The sequence below is a fragment of the Pistacia vera genome, unplaced genomic scaffold (assembly GCF_008641045.1).
Source record: "Pistacia vera cultivar Batoury unplaced genomic scaffold, PisVer_v2 Contig560, whole genome shotgun sequence".
In the NCBI taxonomy this organism is placed as follows: Eukaryota; Viridiplantae; Streptophyta; class Magnoliopsida; order Sapindales; family Anacardiaceae; genus Pistacia; species Pistacia vera.
This window is the reverse complement of record NW_022196402.1, coordinates 129,214-147,355: the sequence shown is the minus strand read 5'-3', so window position 1 is coordinate 147,355 and position 18,142 is coordinate 129,214. Positions and strand designations below refer to the sequence as shown.

General features: G+C 35.8%; 3 protein-coding genes across 3 annotated transcripts; all 3 read left to right on the top strand.

The window, feature by feature from the left end:
* The first annotated feature begins 1,780 nt into the window (after positions 1 to 1,780).
* Positions 1,781 to 3,296, top strand: LOC116108263 (protein FAR1-RELATED SEQUENCE 5-like). The gene is made up of 3 exons (XM_031394519.1): positions 1,781 to 1,840; positions 1,966 to 3,181; positions 3,292 to 3,296. Exons 1-3 carry the CDS (start codon positions 1,781 to 1,783, stop codon positions 3,294 to 3,296), a joined length of 1,281 nt encoding a protein of 426 aa, XP_031250379.1.
* Positions 3,297 to 3,353: 57 nt separating this feature from the next.
* Positions 3,354 to 4,076, top strand: LOC116108262 (protein FAR1-RELATED SEQUENCE 2-like). Its single transcript, XM_031394518.1, has one exon. It carries the CDS (start codon positions 3,354 to 3,356, stop codon positions 4,074 to 4,076), a length of 723 nt encoding a protein of 240 aa, XP_031250378.1.
* A 9,009-nt stretch (positions 4,077 to 13,085) lies between these two features.
* On the top strand, positions 13,086 to 17,459 carry LOC116108283. Its single transcript, XM_031394538.1, has 8 exons — positions 13,086 to 13,500; positions 13,650 to 13,717; positions 14,225 to 14,291; positions 14,406 to 14,560; positions 14,663 to 14,733; positions 16,188 to 16,256; positions 16,489 to 16,589; positions 17,057 to 17,459. Exons 1-8 carry the CDS (start codon positions 13,243 to 13,245, stop codon positions 17,348 to 17,350), a joined length of 1,083 nt encoding a protein of 360 aa, XP_031250398.1. The 5' UTR covers positions 13,086 to 13,242; the 3' UTR covers positions 17,351 to 17,459.
* Positions 17,460 to 18,142: the final 683 nt, after the last annotated feature.

The window sequence follows — 18,142 nt, the reverse complement described above, 5'->3', positions numbered from 1 at the left end:
AGTCTCACTTAAGCATAGTCCGAAGACTCCGAACAAATAATAAGACGGGCTGGATGGTTCGGGTCGGGTATAACGGTACAGGCGAATGCTCGACAATTAATTATCACTATAATAAAGTTACGGAGACAGGCAAGCAATTGTTTCAATGATCTTTGAGCCGATTGGTGATATTTGCTAAATAGATAATGTTATTTAGACCTGTTGGTACATAAATATCAATAACACTACACAAACATCACTCCCTTACAACATGACACGTCAATCATATGTCGTGTCACTTCCCTTCAAAAATTTAAAAAAAAAAAATTCTCACAATCACAAATTCCAAATTTGATTTCCCCGGAATCCAAATCCTAAATCAATTTCATTTTCACTCAAATTCGAACCCTAAAGTTTTTCCCAGATTTCCTTTCAATTTTTAGCACAATCCCCAATCTCAGGCGAAACGCAGTCGCCACCACAGCCGCACCAGGTCGACCTCTGCACCAGCTCCGTTGGGTATTCATCTGTCAGGTCTACGGAATTTCGACCACCTTGATTGTGTTGACCACTTTGGTTTCCTCCATCACCTTCTCTACTCTTCCATCAACGACCTCCTGAGGAGCAATTCTAGCCTTCTCCCTTTCCTCTCACTGCTCCCTTTCATCCGTATGTCCATCATATCCCTTATTTCTCTCTCTGTCTCTATATCTTTTATTTTCTTAATTCTGATATGATTAAGAAAATAAAAGAGACAGTCAAAAATGGGTGGCGAAAGACTGCAGCTTCTCAAATTCACAAACTGGAGAAAGGCTTTCTCCCTTTCCTCTCACTGCTCCCTTTCATCCGTATGTCCATCATGTCCCTTATTTCTCTCTTTCTCTCTTTGTCTCTGTCTCTTTTATTTTCTTAATTTTCTTAATTCTGATAGGATTAAGAAAATAAAAGAGACAATAAAAAATGATTAGCGAAAGACTGCAGCTTCTCAAATTCACAAAGTGGAGAAAGACTTTCACCCTTTCCTCTCACTGCTGCAGTCTTTCGCCACTCACGGTCTATCTATGTCTCTTTTATTTTCTTAATTGTGAATTTCAAAATTTGTCCCCACCTCATTTTTTACTGTGAGAAAGACTGCAAAAATCAGAATTTGTGCAGTCTTTCTCACAGTAACAAATGAGGTGGGGACAAATTTTGAAATGAATTTGTGCAGTCTTTCTCCACTTTGTGAATTTGAGAAGCTGCAGAAAAGTTGTTGTTTAGGACAGAGCTAATTTGTTCAGTCTTACGCCACTGGATGGAATATAGGAATAACATGTTTATTGATTCGTTTGGAGTTTGGAATGGATGGCAACATGTTCGTGCTTTCTTGTTTTCATTACTCCTTTTTTCAAATTGAACTTCATTCCCTTAAGAGTTTAATGAAATTTATGATATGATAATGCATTTGGACCATTGATATTAATATGCAATTTTATGCTACTTTTTCTTGTGATTTGAATTACTCTTGCAATGAATGAATGGGAGCTAATTGGAGTAAGTTGATGATGGGTACGGTAGATAGCATGCATGCATGTTTGTGACATATATGAAAACAGGAAAGCACGAAAATATTGAGTGAACTATTTTTGTTTATTTAGCTAATTATAGGTTTTATTTTTTGAAGCAGATTTTTAGTACTAACAGAATTTTTTATTAACTCTGCCGCCACCACCAACCTCAATCGCACCACGACCACTCCTAACCACACCACCATCGTAAACTGTCGTCATTTGCTCTTCCTCTTCCACCACCACCCTCAAAGATGGAAGAGTGCAGTCAAAAAAGTTCAGAGAACTATTCTGCTCAATTCAATGTCGTAGAGGTAATTTAGTCTTTGCAATCTCTTTTTATTTGTTAATATGAATTTAATTTAATTTAATATTATTTATACCCTTTTTTAAGTATGATTATATTCTAATTTTGGTTATTATAATATCAATAAATTAGGATAATCACTTTCAAGAAATAGAAGATACAAGAAACGCAGAAAAGGATTGGGAGCCTAAGCCTGGAATGGTTTTTGATTCATTTGATGAGCTTTTACAATACTACAAAAGCTATGGGAACAAAAGAGGTTTTGAAGCTATTATAAGATCTTCAAGGAAAGGAGATGATGGAGAGTTGAGATATGCAACCTTGGCTTGTTCTTATAGCGGGAAGTGGAACAATAACTCTAGAAATGCCTTTAAAATGCATCCGGTGACAAAAACTGATTGTAAGGCTCACATTACTACATCTCTACATTCTAATGGAAAATGGCAAATATTGTCAATTGTCATTGATCATAACCATGAACTTAGTAGTCCTGGAAAAACAAGATATTTTAAGAGCAATCAAATTATACAACCATATGTGAAAAGGAAGATTGAATTGAATGACGAGGCTAGGATTAGACTAAACAAGAACTTCAATTCCTTGTTAGTTGAAGCTGGCAGTGGTGAGAATTTGCCTTTCCTACAAAAAGATTATAGAAACTACATTGAAAAAGTTAGGAGGCTACAACTTGGTGTTGGAGATGCTTCTACAATCCAAAAATATTTTCTGAAAATGCAAAATGAGAATTTGAATTTCTTCTACATAATGGATTTAGATGAAGATGGTCGATTAAAGAATGTTTTATGGGTGGACGCAAGAAGTAGGGCCGCATTTAAAGAATTCGGTGATATTGTGACATTCGACACTACATATTTGACTAACAAGTATGATATATCATTTGATGCTTTTGTGGGTGTTGATCATCATGGCCATTCAATACTGTTAGGTTGTGGATTAATCTCCAATGAGGACACAAAGACGTTTGTTTGGCTATTTCAATCTTGGCTTGTATGTATGTTGAATTGTGCTCCTAAGGCAATAATCACTGATCAAGATAAGGCAATGCAAAATGCAATCGAGATTGTGTTCCCTGGCACACGACATAGATGGTGTTTGTGGCATATAATGAAAAAATTGCCCGAAACGTTAAGAGGTTATAGTCAATATGAATGTATTAAATTTTCTTTGCAAAATGTCGTGTATGATTCATTGACATGTAAGGAGTTTGAAGAACGGTGGAATATGTTCATTGATAAATACAACCTTCATGATAATGGTTGGTTACTTGGATTGTATAATGAAAGACGACGTTGGGTGCTAGCTTTTGTAGAAGACACTTTCTGGGCAGGTATGTCTACTACTCAACGCAGTGAAAGTATGCATGCATTCTTTGATGGATATGTTAATTCAAAAACCACTTTAAAACAGTTTGTGGAGCAATATGAGAATGCATTGCAGGATAAAGTAGAAAAGAAAGGGAGGCTGATTTTAAATCTTTTAGATCATGGATCCCTTGCATAATGACTTATGCTATTGAGAAACAATTTCAAGATGCGTATACCACTGCGAAATTCAAAGAGTTTCAACGAGAGCTAGCGGCTAAGATCTATTATGATTTATCTTCTTTCAAAGAGACTGATTCCTGTATGGAATTTATAATAGAAGAAGATGTTGTGGTTGGAGAGACTCATCGTCGTGTTCCTTTTATGGTTTGCTTTGATGAAGCAACTTGTGACATTCGATGCAATTGTCGGTTGTTTGAGTTTAGAGGAATTTTATGTCGGTATGCAATTATGGTGTTGATTCATAATGTACCAGAAAAGTACATTTTAAGGTGGTGGAGTAAAAATATAAACAGATGTCATACCAAGGTTAGGATAAGTTACAATAGTTGGAACACCACCCTTGAAGGACAACGATTTGATCAGATGTGTAATTTATTCTCTACGGTAGCAGATTTGGCATCAAGCAATGAGGATGATTGTAATATGGTGATAGAAATTATCAACGATATGAAAAACAGATTGATGTCGAATGAAAGTGTTGGTGGAATTGGTAAAAGACTAAATGTGTCAACTAGTAGCAGAACGAATTGTGAAGGTGTTGATGATACTACTAAAGAGGGGAGCAGTAACATTCTTACTCCACGTGCTGTGCGAAGCAAAGGTCGCCCTCCATTCAAAAGAAAGCAATCAAAGCTTGAACAAATTGTTCGTAAAGAGAAGAAATTGCGAAAGCAATAAATTGATTAAAAAAGCTGAAGGTGAAAATTTAGTAATTATCAATTTTGTTGACTATTTTATTATTCTTTTTTTCTATTTATTGATAACTAACACAACTTGTGTTATATGATTGTAGGATTGCTGGATTATGGTGGTCTTTGGTGCTGTGTAGTGTTTTTGCTTTGTAGGCAGGATGCATGAGCCTATTTTTTGATGGCTTTTGTTGGCTCCTTTTGTATAGAGTTGATAGGGTCTATTGTGTACAGGAATTGTTTATCCTTCCTTGCCCTTTTCTTTTTTGTTTCATTCTCTGTGGGCATATCTATTGTGTATAAGGATTGTTTATCCTTCCTTGCCCTTTTCTTTTTTTGTTTCATTCTCCTTAGGTATGCCTAAGGTGATTGCTCTTAAGGGGAGTCCCCTTTGTTGACTATTATTCTTTTATTCCTTATAAAATTACTAGGATTACCAAAACAAAAAAACAAAAAACTTAAGCAATGTATTGGATTTTGTTAAATGTTCAATGTGGATCTTGATTCTTATTTTATTTTTATTTTTTCTTTGATTTGTGATGCTGTAATTATGGGTTTATGGCCTACAATTGCCTGATCTTTTGGAGTTGACTGATCTTGGATTTTGTTAAATGTTAAATGTTCAAGTATTGATCTTATGGGGTAGGTAAGTTATTTATTATTGTGTTGATGCTTAAGTTGGTGTTTAAGTTGATGTTTCATTGTTCTTCATAATTTTGACTTGTTATCATTGCTGGTCAGACATTTGGTCAAAGTGGAAATCAAGCCAAATTTGGTCCTTAGTGCTGAGAAGGAACTTGGTATCATTGCTGGTCTTCAAGATCGAGTGGCACAAGTCTATGGTAGCCTTGTTTACATGGTATGTGATGTTCATGCATATATGTTCAAATGCTCATAAATCTGATGCATGTCTTTTTATTTATAATCTGATGCATATATGTTCAGTGCTGAGAAGGAATTTTAGTTTTCCACGTATTTCCTTTCTATTTATAATCTGATGCATGTCTTTTTTCTGTTTATAATCTGATGCATATATGTTCAGTGCTGAGAAGGAATTTTAGTTTTCCATGTATTTTCCTTTCTATTTATAATTTGATGCATGTCTTTTTTCTATTTATAATCTGATGCTTGTCTTTTTTCTGTTGCAATCTTTCTCAATTTGCTGGATGGGAAGCTTGGGCAGTTTCTGCTGCAGCTGAAGAATTTGAGAAGTTGCAATCTTTCTCCAGTTTGTGCGGAATTTGAAAAAATCAGAATTTGTGCAGTCTTTCTCCACTTTGTGAATTTGAGAAGCTGCAGAAAAGTTGTTGTTTAGGATGTTAGGACGGAGTTTGTTAAATTGGACTTATTGTTTAGGATGTTAGGATGGAACAAGCTGTTTAGGATGAAACTGGAGAAAAAATCAGTTGTGGAGATATCATAAACTTTTATTTTCTTTCATGTGAATAAATATGGTTTTCATGTATTTGCACATGATCCGTAATACAATTCACATTTGTTTTTTCTATTTGTTCTTTTTGGTACCAGAGATAAGCCAGCTCTTCCTCTTGAAACTGTGATGGTAGAAATAATGTATCATCTGCTTTTAGTTAATTACAAACATTAAAAATCCAGGTTTCTTTTTTTTTTTTAGGTAAACCTGCTAATTTTATTAAAAAATAAAAGAATTACATCCTAAAAATCGCACTCCCTTTTACACAGGCGAGGACCTTGGACATGCCCAAGGGACCAAACTACACAAAAAGAAACAAGAGCAACCAAGTATATACAATCCTTATACACAAACAATAAGACTGCACAAGACAACCAAACTGAAGCCTTCACCCAGAAACTACAGAAAATTCAGCAATCACGCTGCACCTCCATACATACCACTGTCCAGATCAGTACTTCAATTCAAACACGCACCACCCTGCACATACTGCCCAAGACTCCTGGAAACTGCATAAACAAACTGCAACCTGCACACCTGCTCAATCTACACAGTGCAAAAATTACAACATGCCCAGGCTTCTTATCCTACACCCACCAATCTACACTAGCTGCCTTCACCCAAAAACTGCAGAAAATGCAGCAATCACGCTGCACCTATATACATACCACTATCCATATCACTACTTCAATTCAAGCACACACCACCCTGCACATACTGCCCAAGACTCTTGGAAACTGCATAAACAATCCATTTTACACAGGCAAAGACCTTAGACATGCCCAAGGGATCAAACTACACAAAAAGAAACAAGAGCAACCAAGTATATACAATCCTTATACACAAACAGTAAGACTACACAAGACAACCAAACTGAAGCCTTCACCTAGAAACTGTAGAAAATTCAGCAATCACATTGCACCTCCATACATAGCACTGTCCAGATCACTACTTCAATTCAAGCACACACCACCATGCACATACTGCCCAAGACTCCTGGAAACTGCATAAATAAACTGCAACCTGCACACCTGCTCAATCTACATAGTGCAAAAACTACAACATGCCCATGCTTCTTATCCGGCACCCACCAATCTACACCAGCTGCACATAAATCATGGCCTCACATAAAATGCAGAAATCTAAAGCAACAATGCATAGCCACAGTAACTACTTGACAATCCAACTGAAGCTTGGGCTGCCTCCATTATCTATTGAGACCAAACAATTATATTAAGAACTATCACAAGCTTTAAAGTAACAATTCCAAAATCTAAGCTCCACGCAAATCAGAAATAAATACTTGCACACCACCACCTAGACCATTTGTTTCTATATCATTGCTAGTTATCTGATTCACATCATCAAGCTTCGAATCAAGCTCAGGTTTATCATTTTTCTAAGGGGTATCAGCGGCAGGTGGGTTTGCCCCATCTTCATTTATTTGCTTTTCTTGTATATATTCATATAAACTTCAATATCAATTAACGAAACACAAACATTTGATAAAAGAGTATGCTTTGTAGGGCCAAAACCAAGCCCCAAGACCAAATTCAAAATAGTTGCTTAAAAAAACAATAACCATACAAATGCATTTCATCTGCATCGAATCTTAACAAAAAAAAAATTGAACATTCAAAGAAAAAATCACTTTATCATTATTGCTATCTGGTTCTCTATCTGTCCTAGTTACTCTACAAACAATCTCTTTCTTCTTCCTGCAAAATATACATTAAACACAGTACTTCATTACTTAGGAAACCAAAAAAATAAATAAATTAAGAAACAAAACAAACTAAAAATATTACCTTGAAAAAAACTTGCAAAACGACAGCGTTCCACGCGAGGAACATGTAAAGAAGCTAAAAATGGCTGAAGACGAACATGGCAGTAAGAACTACACTGGCAGCAAACTCAAGTTCCTGCAAAAACTTGCTGTGAAATTCATGTTTCTAATCGAAAAACCAGAAGCTTTAGTTGGATTGAAGCAACATTGAAAAGCTCGGAGATCTTAAGGTTTTTGGGTGTAAATTTGGAGATTTTTTTGAAATCTTATCTTAACACTGAACAACTTTCGAGAGTCCATGAAGATAAGGAGGAGAGGATGAGCTGGAGGGGAAAGAGGGCTCAAGTGGTGGTAGGAGAGGTCGCGAGAGAGAGAGGAAAGGAGATTTGAACTTTAGGGTTTGCAAATGAATTTTAGGATTAAAATTTGATTCATGGGGTAACGGTAAATTTTGAAATTTAGGGTTAGAGAAATTTTATTTTTATTTTTTGGGGGAGTGACTTGACATCTGGCTGACGTGGCAGATGAGGTGGCATCTGCCACGTCAGCTACCATGTCATGTTGTAAGAGGATGTTGTAAGGGAGTGATGTTTGGGTAGTGTTATTGCATAAATATACACTAAATAGAGTGATTCGATCGATTTTGACGGGATCGAAATCGATATATGCGTAATTACGGGTAATCAACGATTAAAAACAATGAATGCAATAATATAAATAACAAAGATATTTTTAAAGTGGTTCGGCGAGATAAACTCTTGAGCCTACGTTTATTATGTTTGTATTTGTTATGAGAGCTTACAATTAGAGTTATATGAAAATTTTATAACTCATTTTCCATCGTTGTAAGGGGTTTATATACAAGATTTATTGAAAGGAAAGAGCGAAAATAAAGGGATTACAATTGATTCGAAATGCAATTCCAATATTCTCGCAATTGGGCGTTGTGATTGAGCAGAGATTACTGTTGATCTAGTCTTCCCCACAATATCTGGGATATGAAGTTATCAAGAATCGATTGAGTGATCATTCGGGTTGTTCGCGACTAGCTTATGCTGGGTCGAGCTGAATGCCGACAAGCTTATGCTAGGTCGGACAACCGGTGAAATCGAGCTGATACCGAGTCGAGCTATATCCTCGCAATATCCCAAGCTGGGTGGAAAAATCATACACAATATCTGCCCCGTAATGTTTGAGGCTCGTTCTGAGCTTCGAAGACTACTGCCCGATTTGATGGCAAGCTCGGAATGATAACTGGTCATTGGATGTGGGTTTGGTCGAGCTCATGTCCGATCGACGTGCTTCACACTTGTTTACTTCCAATGATACCTGTCAAACTTAGAATATCAAAAGTTAGGGCAAACATGTAATTTCTATGCAGTCACGGTGCATAAAATGCGACAACCTTTTGTCAGTCACGTTTCGTTACACGTGAGAGACTGCAGCTGTCCACGCGCGAAGTCGAGGCGACGTGTGACGACGATTATCAGTATAACAATTTGACGGTTTGTTGCCCCCAACGGATAGTGGACACGTGACCACGCCTAAAAGCTAAGATTGCTCGACGAATGAAGGGTCAAGATTCACTACAACTTGACAGTTACGATCAAACCTTGCCCTTTTGTCTCCCATGCAAGCTACTATAAAAGGTGGCGAAGTCGTCAAAATCCTCATTCAGTCCATGAAAGTTTTCTGGCATTCTTGTGCATTCCTCTATTGTTTTATCATTATCATGGCGCTCTTCCCGGCGATCCTCTACGCTTCTCTCACTCCGGTAAGGTTCTTTTCCCTTTCTTTTCCTGTTTTTCTGGTTTTCACATCAAAGGGTGGTCACTGTAGTGGCCACGTTAAGCGTTTTAGGGTTTTCATGTGAGTCTCTAACGGTTTTGGCTTTAAGAAGGGTTTAACGTGGTGGCTGTCGGGACTCTGAGTAGGTCATGCGCTTTCATAGTATGGCACGTATAACGAGGAGAATTATTGCCAAGAGTTGATAGAGTTCACCTTGAGCCTCATATACCACCTCTTGGCATCCCCTACCAATGTGACTGCGAAGCATCGACATTTCGCTAAGTCATTGACCTGGTGTAGCTCCATCAGTTCATTGAAGTTGTCGAGGTGATCTCTGGGGTCCCTGCTTCCGTCAAACTTGCTCTCTAGCACCTTGAATCCTTGTGAAAGCGGGGTTTGACGAACTTCCTCTGTGAAAGGGGAACTTACTATTTCCTTCGTCGTGCCATTCTAGAGGGCTCTCAGATCGTTGAGCATTTTCTTCATACAATCTAAGTCTTCGTTGTGGTTGCCCTGGTGGGCTTTGTTCAGCCTCATTTTGAGCAAATGGGTTCGCAAATCTGTTGCTTGTGAGGTCCCTCTAGTGTGCGCGTTGATGCGTGAGGTCAAGTCATGATGACTAAGCTAATAAGTGTTATCATAATCGTCAGTGTCTTGCTTACGACGTCAGTTACAATCGAAACGTCAGTCATTTCCAGATTGACGCACTTGGCTCGTCTCGCAAGCCTGCGAATATCGATCTTGTCTTGGGCATGGGTTAATACCTGCACGCTGACACTGGGGATTTCGTTGAGTGTCTTGGGGATGTCCGTTGTTTTCGCTTTCCCCTCGCGGTTGCTTCCTTGGTCGCCTTCCGGGTTTAGTCTGCCCGCAGGATTCACGCTCGTGAGTGGAGTGCACTTTGCCATGTAAAGGGTGTTGGTCGCCTCTCGGCACTGACGAAGCAGCTCGACCACCTGCAGAATTCATATCTGTTGGGGTGGTATTGGTGAAGCATGGTTGGTTGAGATTCTGGGCAGTTGGTTGCTGGTTCCTCAGCTCAGCCATGTTTTGTTGCACCATCTGTGCAACCATTGTCTGATCATTTCCACCAGCTGGCTGTTCTCGGGGTTTGAAGTCCCTGCCCCCTGGTGGTTTGTGACGTGTTGAGTTGGCGACATGGGCGGTCGACATCCTGTTGCACTTCTTGGTGGGTGATTTCCATATTTTCAAGGTTTCCGGTGGTGGTCTTTGATCTGGTGTGCACCATTGTATGCCTGGATTGGATTGGGTTGGGTATTGTAACTGTTTGCCGGAATACTTGAGATGTTGATGGAGGGCGCCCTCCTTCTACCGCCAAAATGTTGATATAGAAATCTGCACCAACTAGAGTGATTCGATCAACCTTGGTGGGATCAGAACCGATATGTGCGTGATTACGGGTAATCAACGATGAAAAACAATGAATGCAATAATGTAAATAACAAAAAGATTTTTAAAGTGGTTCGGCGAGATAAACTCTTGAGCCTACGTCCATTGTGTTTGTATTTGTTGTGAAAGCTTACAATTAGAGTTATAATGAAAATGTTATAACCTCTTTTCCATCGTTGTAGGGGGGTTATATACAAGATTTGTAAAAATGAAAGAGCGAAAATAAAGGGATCACAATTGATTCGAAATGCAATTCCGATATTCTCGCAATTGGGCGCTGTGATTGCGTTGAGATTTCTGTTGATCTAGTCTTCCCTACAATATCTGGGATCTGAAGTTATCTGGGAATTGATTGAGTGATCATTCGGGTTGTTCGCGACTAGTTTGTGCTGGGTCGAGCTGAATGTCGACGAGCTTATGCTGGGTCAGACAATCGGTGAAATCGAATTGATATTGAGTCGAGCTATATCCTTGCGATATCCCGAGTTTGGTGAAAAAATCACACACAACAAGATCCAATTAATATTGATATTATATCAGGAAAAAAAGTATTGTAATAATGCAATATGAAAATATAATAATCAATACGATTTATGACCTCGTTGAATAAATAAATAAAAAAAAAGGGACCAAATTTAAAAAGAGTTGTATTGTCTGAGGAAAAAAAAAAAAAAACATAATTACTTAAAAACTTTTTAAAAAAAGTCAAATTGAAATTTGATTTATTTTTAATTGACTTAGTAATTAAGACTTTTCACATAATTTCTTTTCATTTTTACCCTATTCACTCCAGCAGTTAAGAAAAACCATTTTATTTCTCAAGTCAGTAGAGTTCAATCAACTCTAGAGTAAAAAAAATCTATTTTTTTCATTTTTTATTTTTAGAAAATTAAAACAATTCTTATATACATTCATTATTTATTTTTAAAAACAATATATTTTGTTTCTTAATTTTGTTAATAAAATATAATTAGTTAATTTATTTGTTAGTTTAAAGAAATTTTGATATTTATTTTTTAACACTGATTGAGAGAATAATTTGTAAAAAAATAAAAATTCTAATGACTCTAGTTCTTCTAGAGTCACGTGGATTTTAGTGCTAAAGTCACCTTGGTACTAAAATTGTAAGAGCGAAAACATGAAAATTGAAGAGATGGTAAAAATAGAAGAAAAGTTTTATCTAAAATATCATATCTTAACTTATCAAAAGAAAAAAAAACATCTTTTAAGTAGTTTTCTAAAGAAAAAAAAAAAAAAGAGCAATGCAGTAGAGGTTTTTCTAAAGGAAACCTTAATTAATTTTGAGATACGATTTAAGTATCGGATAATTAAATCAAAGCGCAAAAATAACATTCATCATATATTATTTTATCCTTGATAAATCATTATAGATTATGTATCATCAAATATAATTACGTGATAAATCTAAAAAAATAAATAAAAGTCATAATGTAAAGTTTTAACAAATAGTACATTACAAGTTAATTTAACTTATAACATACAGAGATGGTAACTTATGGATATTCTTTATTATTTCACTTTGGATGTTGATGGATTTGATTTTTCTGAGGTGGGATGTTATTAATTAATCCATGCTTCAATAAATCTCTTGCTAATCACATCCTAATTAATTAATGCAGCCAACAACTAATAACATCTCTTGGTAACTAGGATATGATTAGTTATTGGATATGCAAGGTGTACTTATATTATAGCAACCTGTGGATTGGTCGAATAAAGGCAGCAATATGAAAGTTAAACAAGCTGCATATACGATTAGTCTTAGATTCATTTCTGCTTAAAGAAATATTAGTAAATATTAGGGGCGTTAAAAAAAAAAATGCAAAAATTGAAACGAACCGAATTTTCGGTTTGATTATCGATATGAAAGAATATGGAAACCGATTAACCAAAACTAATTTTACTAATCGATTAATTATAAAAATATTAAATTAAAAAATAAAATAAAAATATCTTATTTATTATAAAAATATATAAAATATTAAATTAAAACTGGTTTGGTTTTAGTTTAGGAAAATTCCTAAACCCAAAAACTGATTCAGTTCACAAAATTAGTTAACTAGTTTTGAACACCCCAAATAAATACGATAATAAAAAAAGGATATTCAGTCTGAGATGGTATAAGGCCACGAAAATGATAATTCAATTATTTCAATACATATAAATTATATTTTTAATTTTAGTATTGGCAAAATAGGTCTGATTTAAACAAAACACATCTATATTCAGTAGAAACATATATTTTTATCCGAATAATAAGCATCACGTGACACATCTTCATTTATCAGATGAGTAATGTTATGCTTACTCATAAATTTATTAACCACTTTGTTCACTTTTGTTAAAATTATATATGATACTCGTGTGTGTGTATATATATATATATTAAAAAGATGGGTAATAATTTGGGGAGTAAACATACTTATTATTATCCGATAAGCATTCACATAGATAAGATGTTGTCGGGTCCAAGACCCGTTATACGTTGGGTCCACCATTTGTATTATTTAGACTAAATATTTAAATGTTTCGTGCAGAAGAATAGTAGTTGTTGTACTATCTTCTGCTAATTACAACATCAGAAAGACAGAAGCCATTGTACTACATAAATAAAAGTCAAGTTCGAATTTATTCTGAGTCGGCTAAGGAATGCAGACTAAATAAGAGAACAAACAACGCAACTGAAAGAAAACAAGCTTGGAAATTTCGAGCTTTACTATGCTTCGAGTCTCGCTAGTACTTTTAGTATTAAGCTCGGTGTTCATCGGATGGGTTAACTCGCACGAAGAATCAGGTGAGTGGAGTTGCGATTCTGACTCTGAGATCCGAGTCCAGGCCGAGTTCAAGCCAGGACTTGTCACGCTTGATGGTCACGCCGATGATTGGAAAGACATTGATGGCTTCGAATTCTCTCTTCTACTGGCTCTTGACCCTGACGATGACCACGAGTACAAAGGTGGAAAAATGACCGTTAAGGTATACTTTTGTTCTATCCAAACCATAACACATTCATGTAGTAGAAGTGTTTGTTTAATGTTCCCTTTCCTAGTTTCATGATATGCTAACACATGTTCAATCAATTTTGAACGGATTTAACCATTTAATTTCGATGGGCTTCATTGCAGGCTTTGCACGACGGTCGTGATGTCTTCTTTTTGTTGCAAGTTGATGGGGAGTATGTGTATTCTAAAGGGTAAGTGTTTGATTTGAAAAGGAAAGTAAAGCTACTGGATTATGTTCAAGAACGAACCATTTTATTTTGTATTTTGACGTATTAGATTCACTTGATCTCTCCCAATTTTTTGTTTTTAGCTGGTAGTTGCTGCTTTCTGAATTGAATCGCAACTAAATTCCGATATTTTTGTTATTATTTTGATCTACTTCCCTTATCACTAATAGTGACAAATCTGATTTTGTATACATATCCGTGTTTTGTCTTTGAACGGGGTACTTTTTATGACATCATACTGCATACAGATTGGTTGGAGGGAGATCAACTTTATGTCTGCCATCTTTATAAACATTTGATTGCCATGATGACATTGAATCCGTATCCTTCTCTTTGTTGGCTTTTTGAATTGTCATTACATGCTTTTGTGAAAGTTCTACAGATTGGGTTTAGTTTGATAACACATTGGCAATGCTTTTCTTCTCATCATATAAGGCTTTTATTGAATTGAGTTTGTTTTCCCTAATGCAGCGAAAACACAAAGTGCCCTTCCGTTGCTCTTATGTTTCAAGTAGGCGAAGATGCTACCTATCATAATGTAAGTGATCCTTTTGATTATTCTGTGACAGTGTCTTCTTCCATCACAATTTATTTTTCACTTTATTAACTTACACCTTAATGAAATTAATATTGTGAAATTGTGTTTTGTTAGATGGGTGGGTGTAAAGAGCATTCCGACTCTTGCACCAACAAGACTTGCAAAGGGCACGAGGTTGACATTATGCACTTCTCAATTGGAAATGCTATACCGGGACGACTTTATGGTGGCAATCCAATAGATAACAGAGATGGAAATGGAAATGACAAGTGAAGAACCACAACCCAATGATTTTGATCTTCATGACAATTAAGAATATATTCGTGGTTATTTATAATCTACTCATCTTATGATCCTTGTTCTGTGAACAGGTTTGGTCATTTGGTCGATGTTTATGATTGGAACCCACACTGTAGATATCTTGATGGAATTGGCCCTTCAGGTACTTTAGAATTAAATTATTTTAGTATTCTGTTGATTGCAAATGAAACGTGTTACATGTTAAAAAGAAGATAGGATTATCTTAAGAAAGGAAAGCAAAGTGGGAGAAGGCGCTAAAGAAAGTGACTGCGATTTTTACAGAGACATCAAGGTGGAGTTGAATCCTTCAAAGTCAAATCCTAGATTTTGTGAGATGGTCCCTTTTCTTTTTCTTCTTTCTTGGGTCAGATAGTGCAATTCATGTTCCACAAACATTGGCATCCACTTTAAGAACTTTTTGAATATTGAAATGTGAATCATTTCTTTGATGGTGTGGAAACTCTTCACGACCACCACATTTATTTTAAATTATATGACAATGTTCAACTATCGTTTAATTAAATTCCTGGTATATGTCGCTGCACCGGCAGGAATAGTTCATAGTTTGGCCCTGTTTTCTTCCATTTACTTTTTGGCAATTACCTTTCTGTCATTGCCTCAGCATTTTTCCTTTTTGCTACTCTCTTTTCTTTTAAGCTCCTTCAATTAAATCAAACCCCAAATACTCTTATTTGTTTCATCCGTTACACCTCACAAATGCTCATATTTAATCAATTTCATTTTTGTTTTTGTCTCCAAATCTCACCATCTTATTCTAAATCTTATCTAAATCGTTATGAGTGTCTTCTTCATGCTCGTTCTTCAAGTTGTCAAATATTAAGAGATTAGAAAAACCTGATTTAGGATAGAAGACTATAAGGTTGTTTAATCCTTGCTTTACTTTACCTTTAGCCTTTCGCATAGATATAAATTTCTCACTTCTTTATGAATAAATATTAATACATAAGCACTGCTGGACTCTTTTTGAAGGTATGAGTAATAGTTGAAGCTATGCATTATTGTCGGATTTAACAGTGGTTGCGGTTACGTAGGCATTGCAACTTGAATGACATCTAGAACCACACAAAAAGTGGGGAAAGAGAACAGTTATGAATTTGCCATTGGATGTAATGTTTTAGGGTTTCTTCTGTGTTGGAGTAAGGAAGGGAAAGTAGCATTTTTAGGATTTTTTTTTTTTTTTTCTTTTCAAATTTTATGAGGTCCTTTGGATACTGTATAAATGGAGTATATTATATTATATTAACTCTGGTATGAAGCAATTTAATTTGAGCATGAACTTATTTCATTTCCTACGGGTTGGTGGAAATTATTTGTCTTAATGATGACATCTTGTTAAACTTTATCCTTGCGGCTAGTTGTCTAAATTCGGTGTGATATGAAAATCATGAGCTGATCTTAGTTGACTAGAAATAGTTTCTGCAACTTTTTTGCTGCTTCACTTCAACAAGAAGGCTCTTCTATGTGAATATTTTTGTATGTAATTTGGCATAGTTTTCTTCTTTAACTGCCTTTTTTTATGGAGTTTAAATGTTTTGTACGATTGATGTATTAAGGATTGGCTTTCTCCATTGCCAGGAAATGATTCTAGTGCTCAGAATGATTGGAAAGGAGCGTGGTGGCACAGTAGCTTCAATGTTCACTCAGGTGGTTAACTAACTTTCGTTTTAAGGTTGGACATTTAAGTTTTCCTTTCCATGTATATTGATATTTTTATAATAAATGAAAGCCAACCATTGGTTGTCTAAGCCAATCATCATTTGTTTGCTACAACTAGATTATGGCACGTGTTTTGTCATTTTCTTTTTGTAACTTAGAACTTTTATATATGTTTTCATCTTCTCTTTCAACATGAATAGTTGATATTTCTCTCCCACAGGTTTCGTGGAGGAAGACAGCCCATATGCATCGGGTGGTCAAAAGGGCACATATTATTTTGAATTTTCTAGGCCTTTGAGAACCATGGATCGTCTACAACAGGTTAGATACTTATCTGTTTCGTTCAGATTCTACCTAAGATTAAATCAAAAGAACTTTAACCCTAAGTTGTGTACTCACTGAATCTTTGAAAAGTAGGCTATAGATATCTGGTAAAATCTGTTGCTTTTCTGATAATAGAGAAGATCTTGCCTTAAATTATAACTAGCAACACTACAAGCACAGTTTGATTGTTCACAAGTTATAGTTTTTACCTCTTACCTTTTTACCAATCATGTGATTAAAAACTGTGTGCAACTTGAATATGAAACTTTTTCTGTCTGTAAGGGGCTTATAGCTTTATTTGTGATGAGTCTTGTCCTGTGATTGAAACAGTGTTTATAGTGGCAGATAAGTAAGTCATGAAGTTATATTATGTGATAATGCTGTTGTATTTTTTGTAAGTTTCTATATAAGGAATTACCTTTTAATGATTGGGTGTAAATGAGTTGCTTCGTAACTGTTGGCAGGATGCTCAGCTTACAATTGGCGGGTTGAGCAAGATGTCTGTTGCATTCTGGTATCCAGTTGATGGGAACCCATGGCATGGATCTGGACACTATTCTATTAATTGTGATTGGGTACCCTTGGATATTTCTTCGGGCAGCTCTATGCTAAGAAAGTCAGGCACAGGCAGCTCCGGAGATACTGCCAGTATCTTTGCTCTTCTACTCTCAGTAGTCGCATTATGTGTTTCTGTTTTTGTGGGTTATCGTGTGTTTAGACCCCCGAGTCACCACTTTACACCTATGGAAAACCTTTAAAGCAGTGGTATAGATTTTGAATTGTACTATTACTTGGATGTGTACTTTACAGGATTGTACTTCAATTCCACTTCGTTTCATTTTTTAATAAAGTTCAATTGTTACTTTATTATCACCTTTTTAGTGTGTTCTATCACTAGTTTAAAGTTGGTGCGATCTGAAATAAGGATGAGTTTCACAAGCAGTGACTGGCCTTGCACCGTCGCTGACTGATGAAATGTTTCATCCAAGGATGACTTTGTATCGTCTGAAATTATGACTGGCAACGGATTTATAGAAATTAGCCCAGATCATGAAACAGAGGAAAATAGGCACCAAGTAATTCACATAAATTATACCGTTTTTCATATGCTTAATAGCGCAACCACAGTTCTATGACATTGAGACCTAAAAAAATAGATCCCTCTGATGGACATCAAGTCTTATAGTGTTGTAAATAGTAATGCTACAGTCATCAAATTTTTATGCACCTAATATTTGATTAATTTTAACTTAATACGAATTAACGGTCAGGATTTTATCACGTCATTTGGTACATATATTCAGTGCACCGTGTTGTAAAATATCTTTTACTTGTAAGGACTTTAAGGTCTACTTGAGGTTTTTTTCACTGGTTTTGAGAGAGTTTTAATTAAAATGGTTTTGAGGTGTTCTAAAATCATTACTTGTCAGATTTGTTATACATTAGTTTTGACTAGCTCAAAAACCCCCAGAACTAGTATAGTGTATTTTTTAAGTTCTAAATCGGGGTGTTTTGATTGGTTTTAAAATTTTATTCTACAAATACCCTAT

Bases quoted from the DNA above. Each gene is read 5' to 3' on its own strand.
- LOC116108263 (XM_031394519.1), top strand. From the start codon at position 1,781: ATGGAAGAGTGCAGTCAAAAAAGTTCAGAGAACTATTCTGCTCAATTC. The intron at 1,841-1,965 runs GTAATTTAGTCT...TCAATAAATTAG, and splicing joins CTCAATTCAATGTCGTAGAG to GATAATCACTTTCAAGAAAT.
- LOC116108262 (XM_031394518.1), top strand. From the start codon at position 3,354: ATGACTTATGCTATTGAGAAACAATTTCAAGATGCGTATACCACTGCG.
- LOC116108283 (XM_031394538.1), top strand. From the start codon at position 13,243: ATGCTTCGAGTCTCGCTAGTACTTTTAGTATTAAGCTCGGTGTTCATC. The intron at 14,561-14,662 runs GTGAAGAACCAC...TTCTGTGAACAG, and splicing joins GATGGAAATGGAAATGACAA to GTTTGGTCATTTGGTCGATG. The intron at 16,257-16,488 runs GTGGTTAACTAA...TCTCTCCCACAG, and splicing joins TAGCTTCAATGTTCACTCAG to GTTTCGTGGAGGAAGACAGC.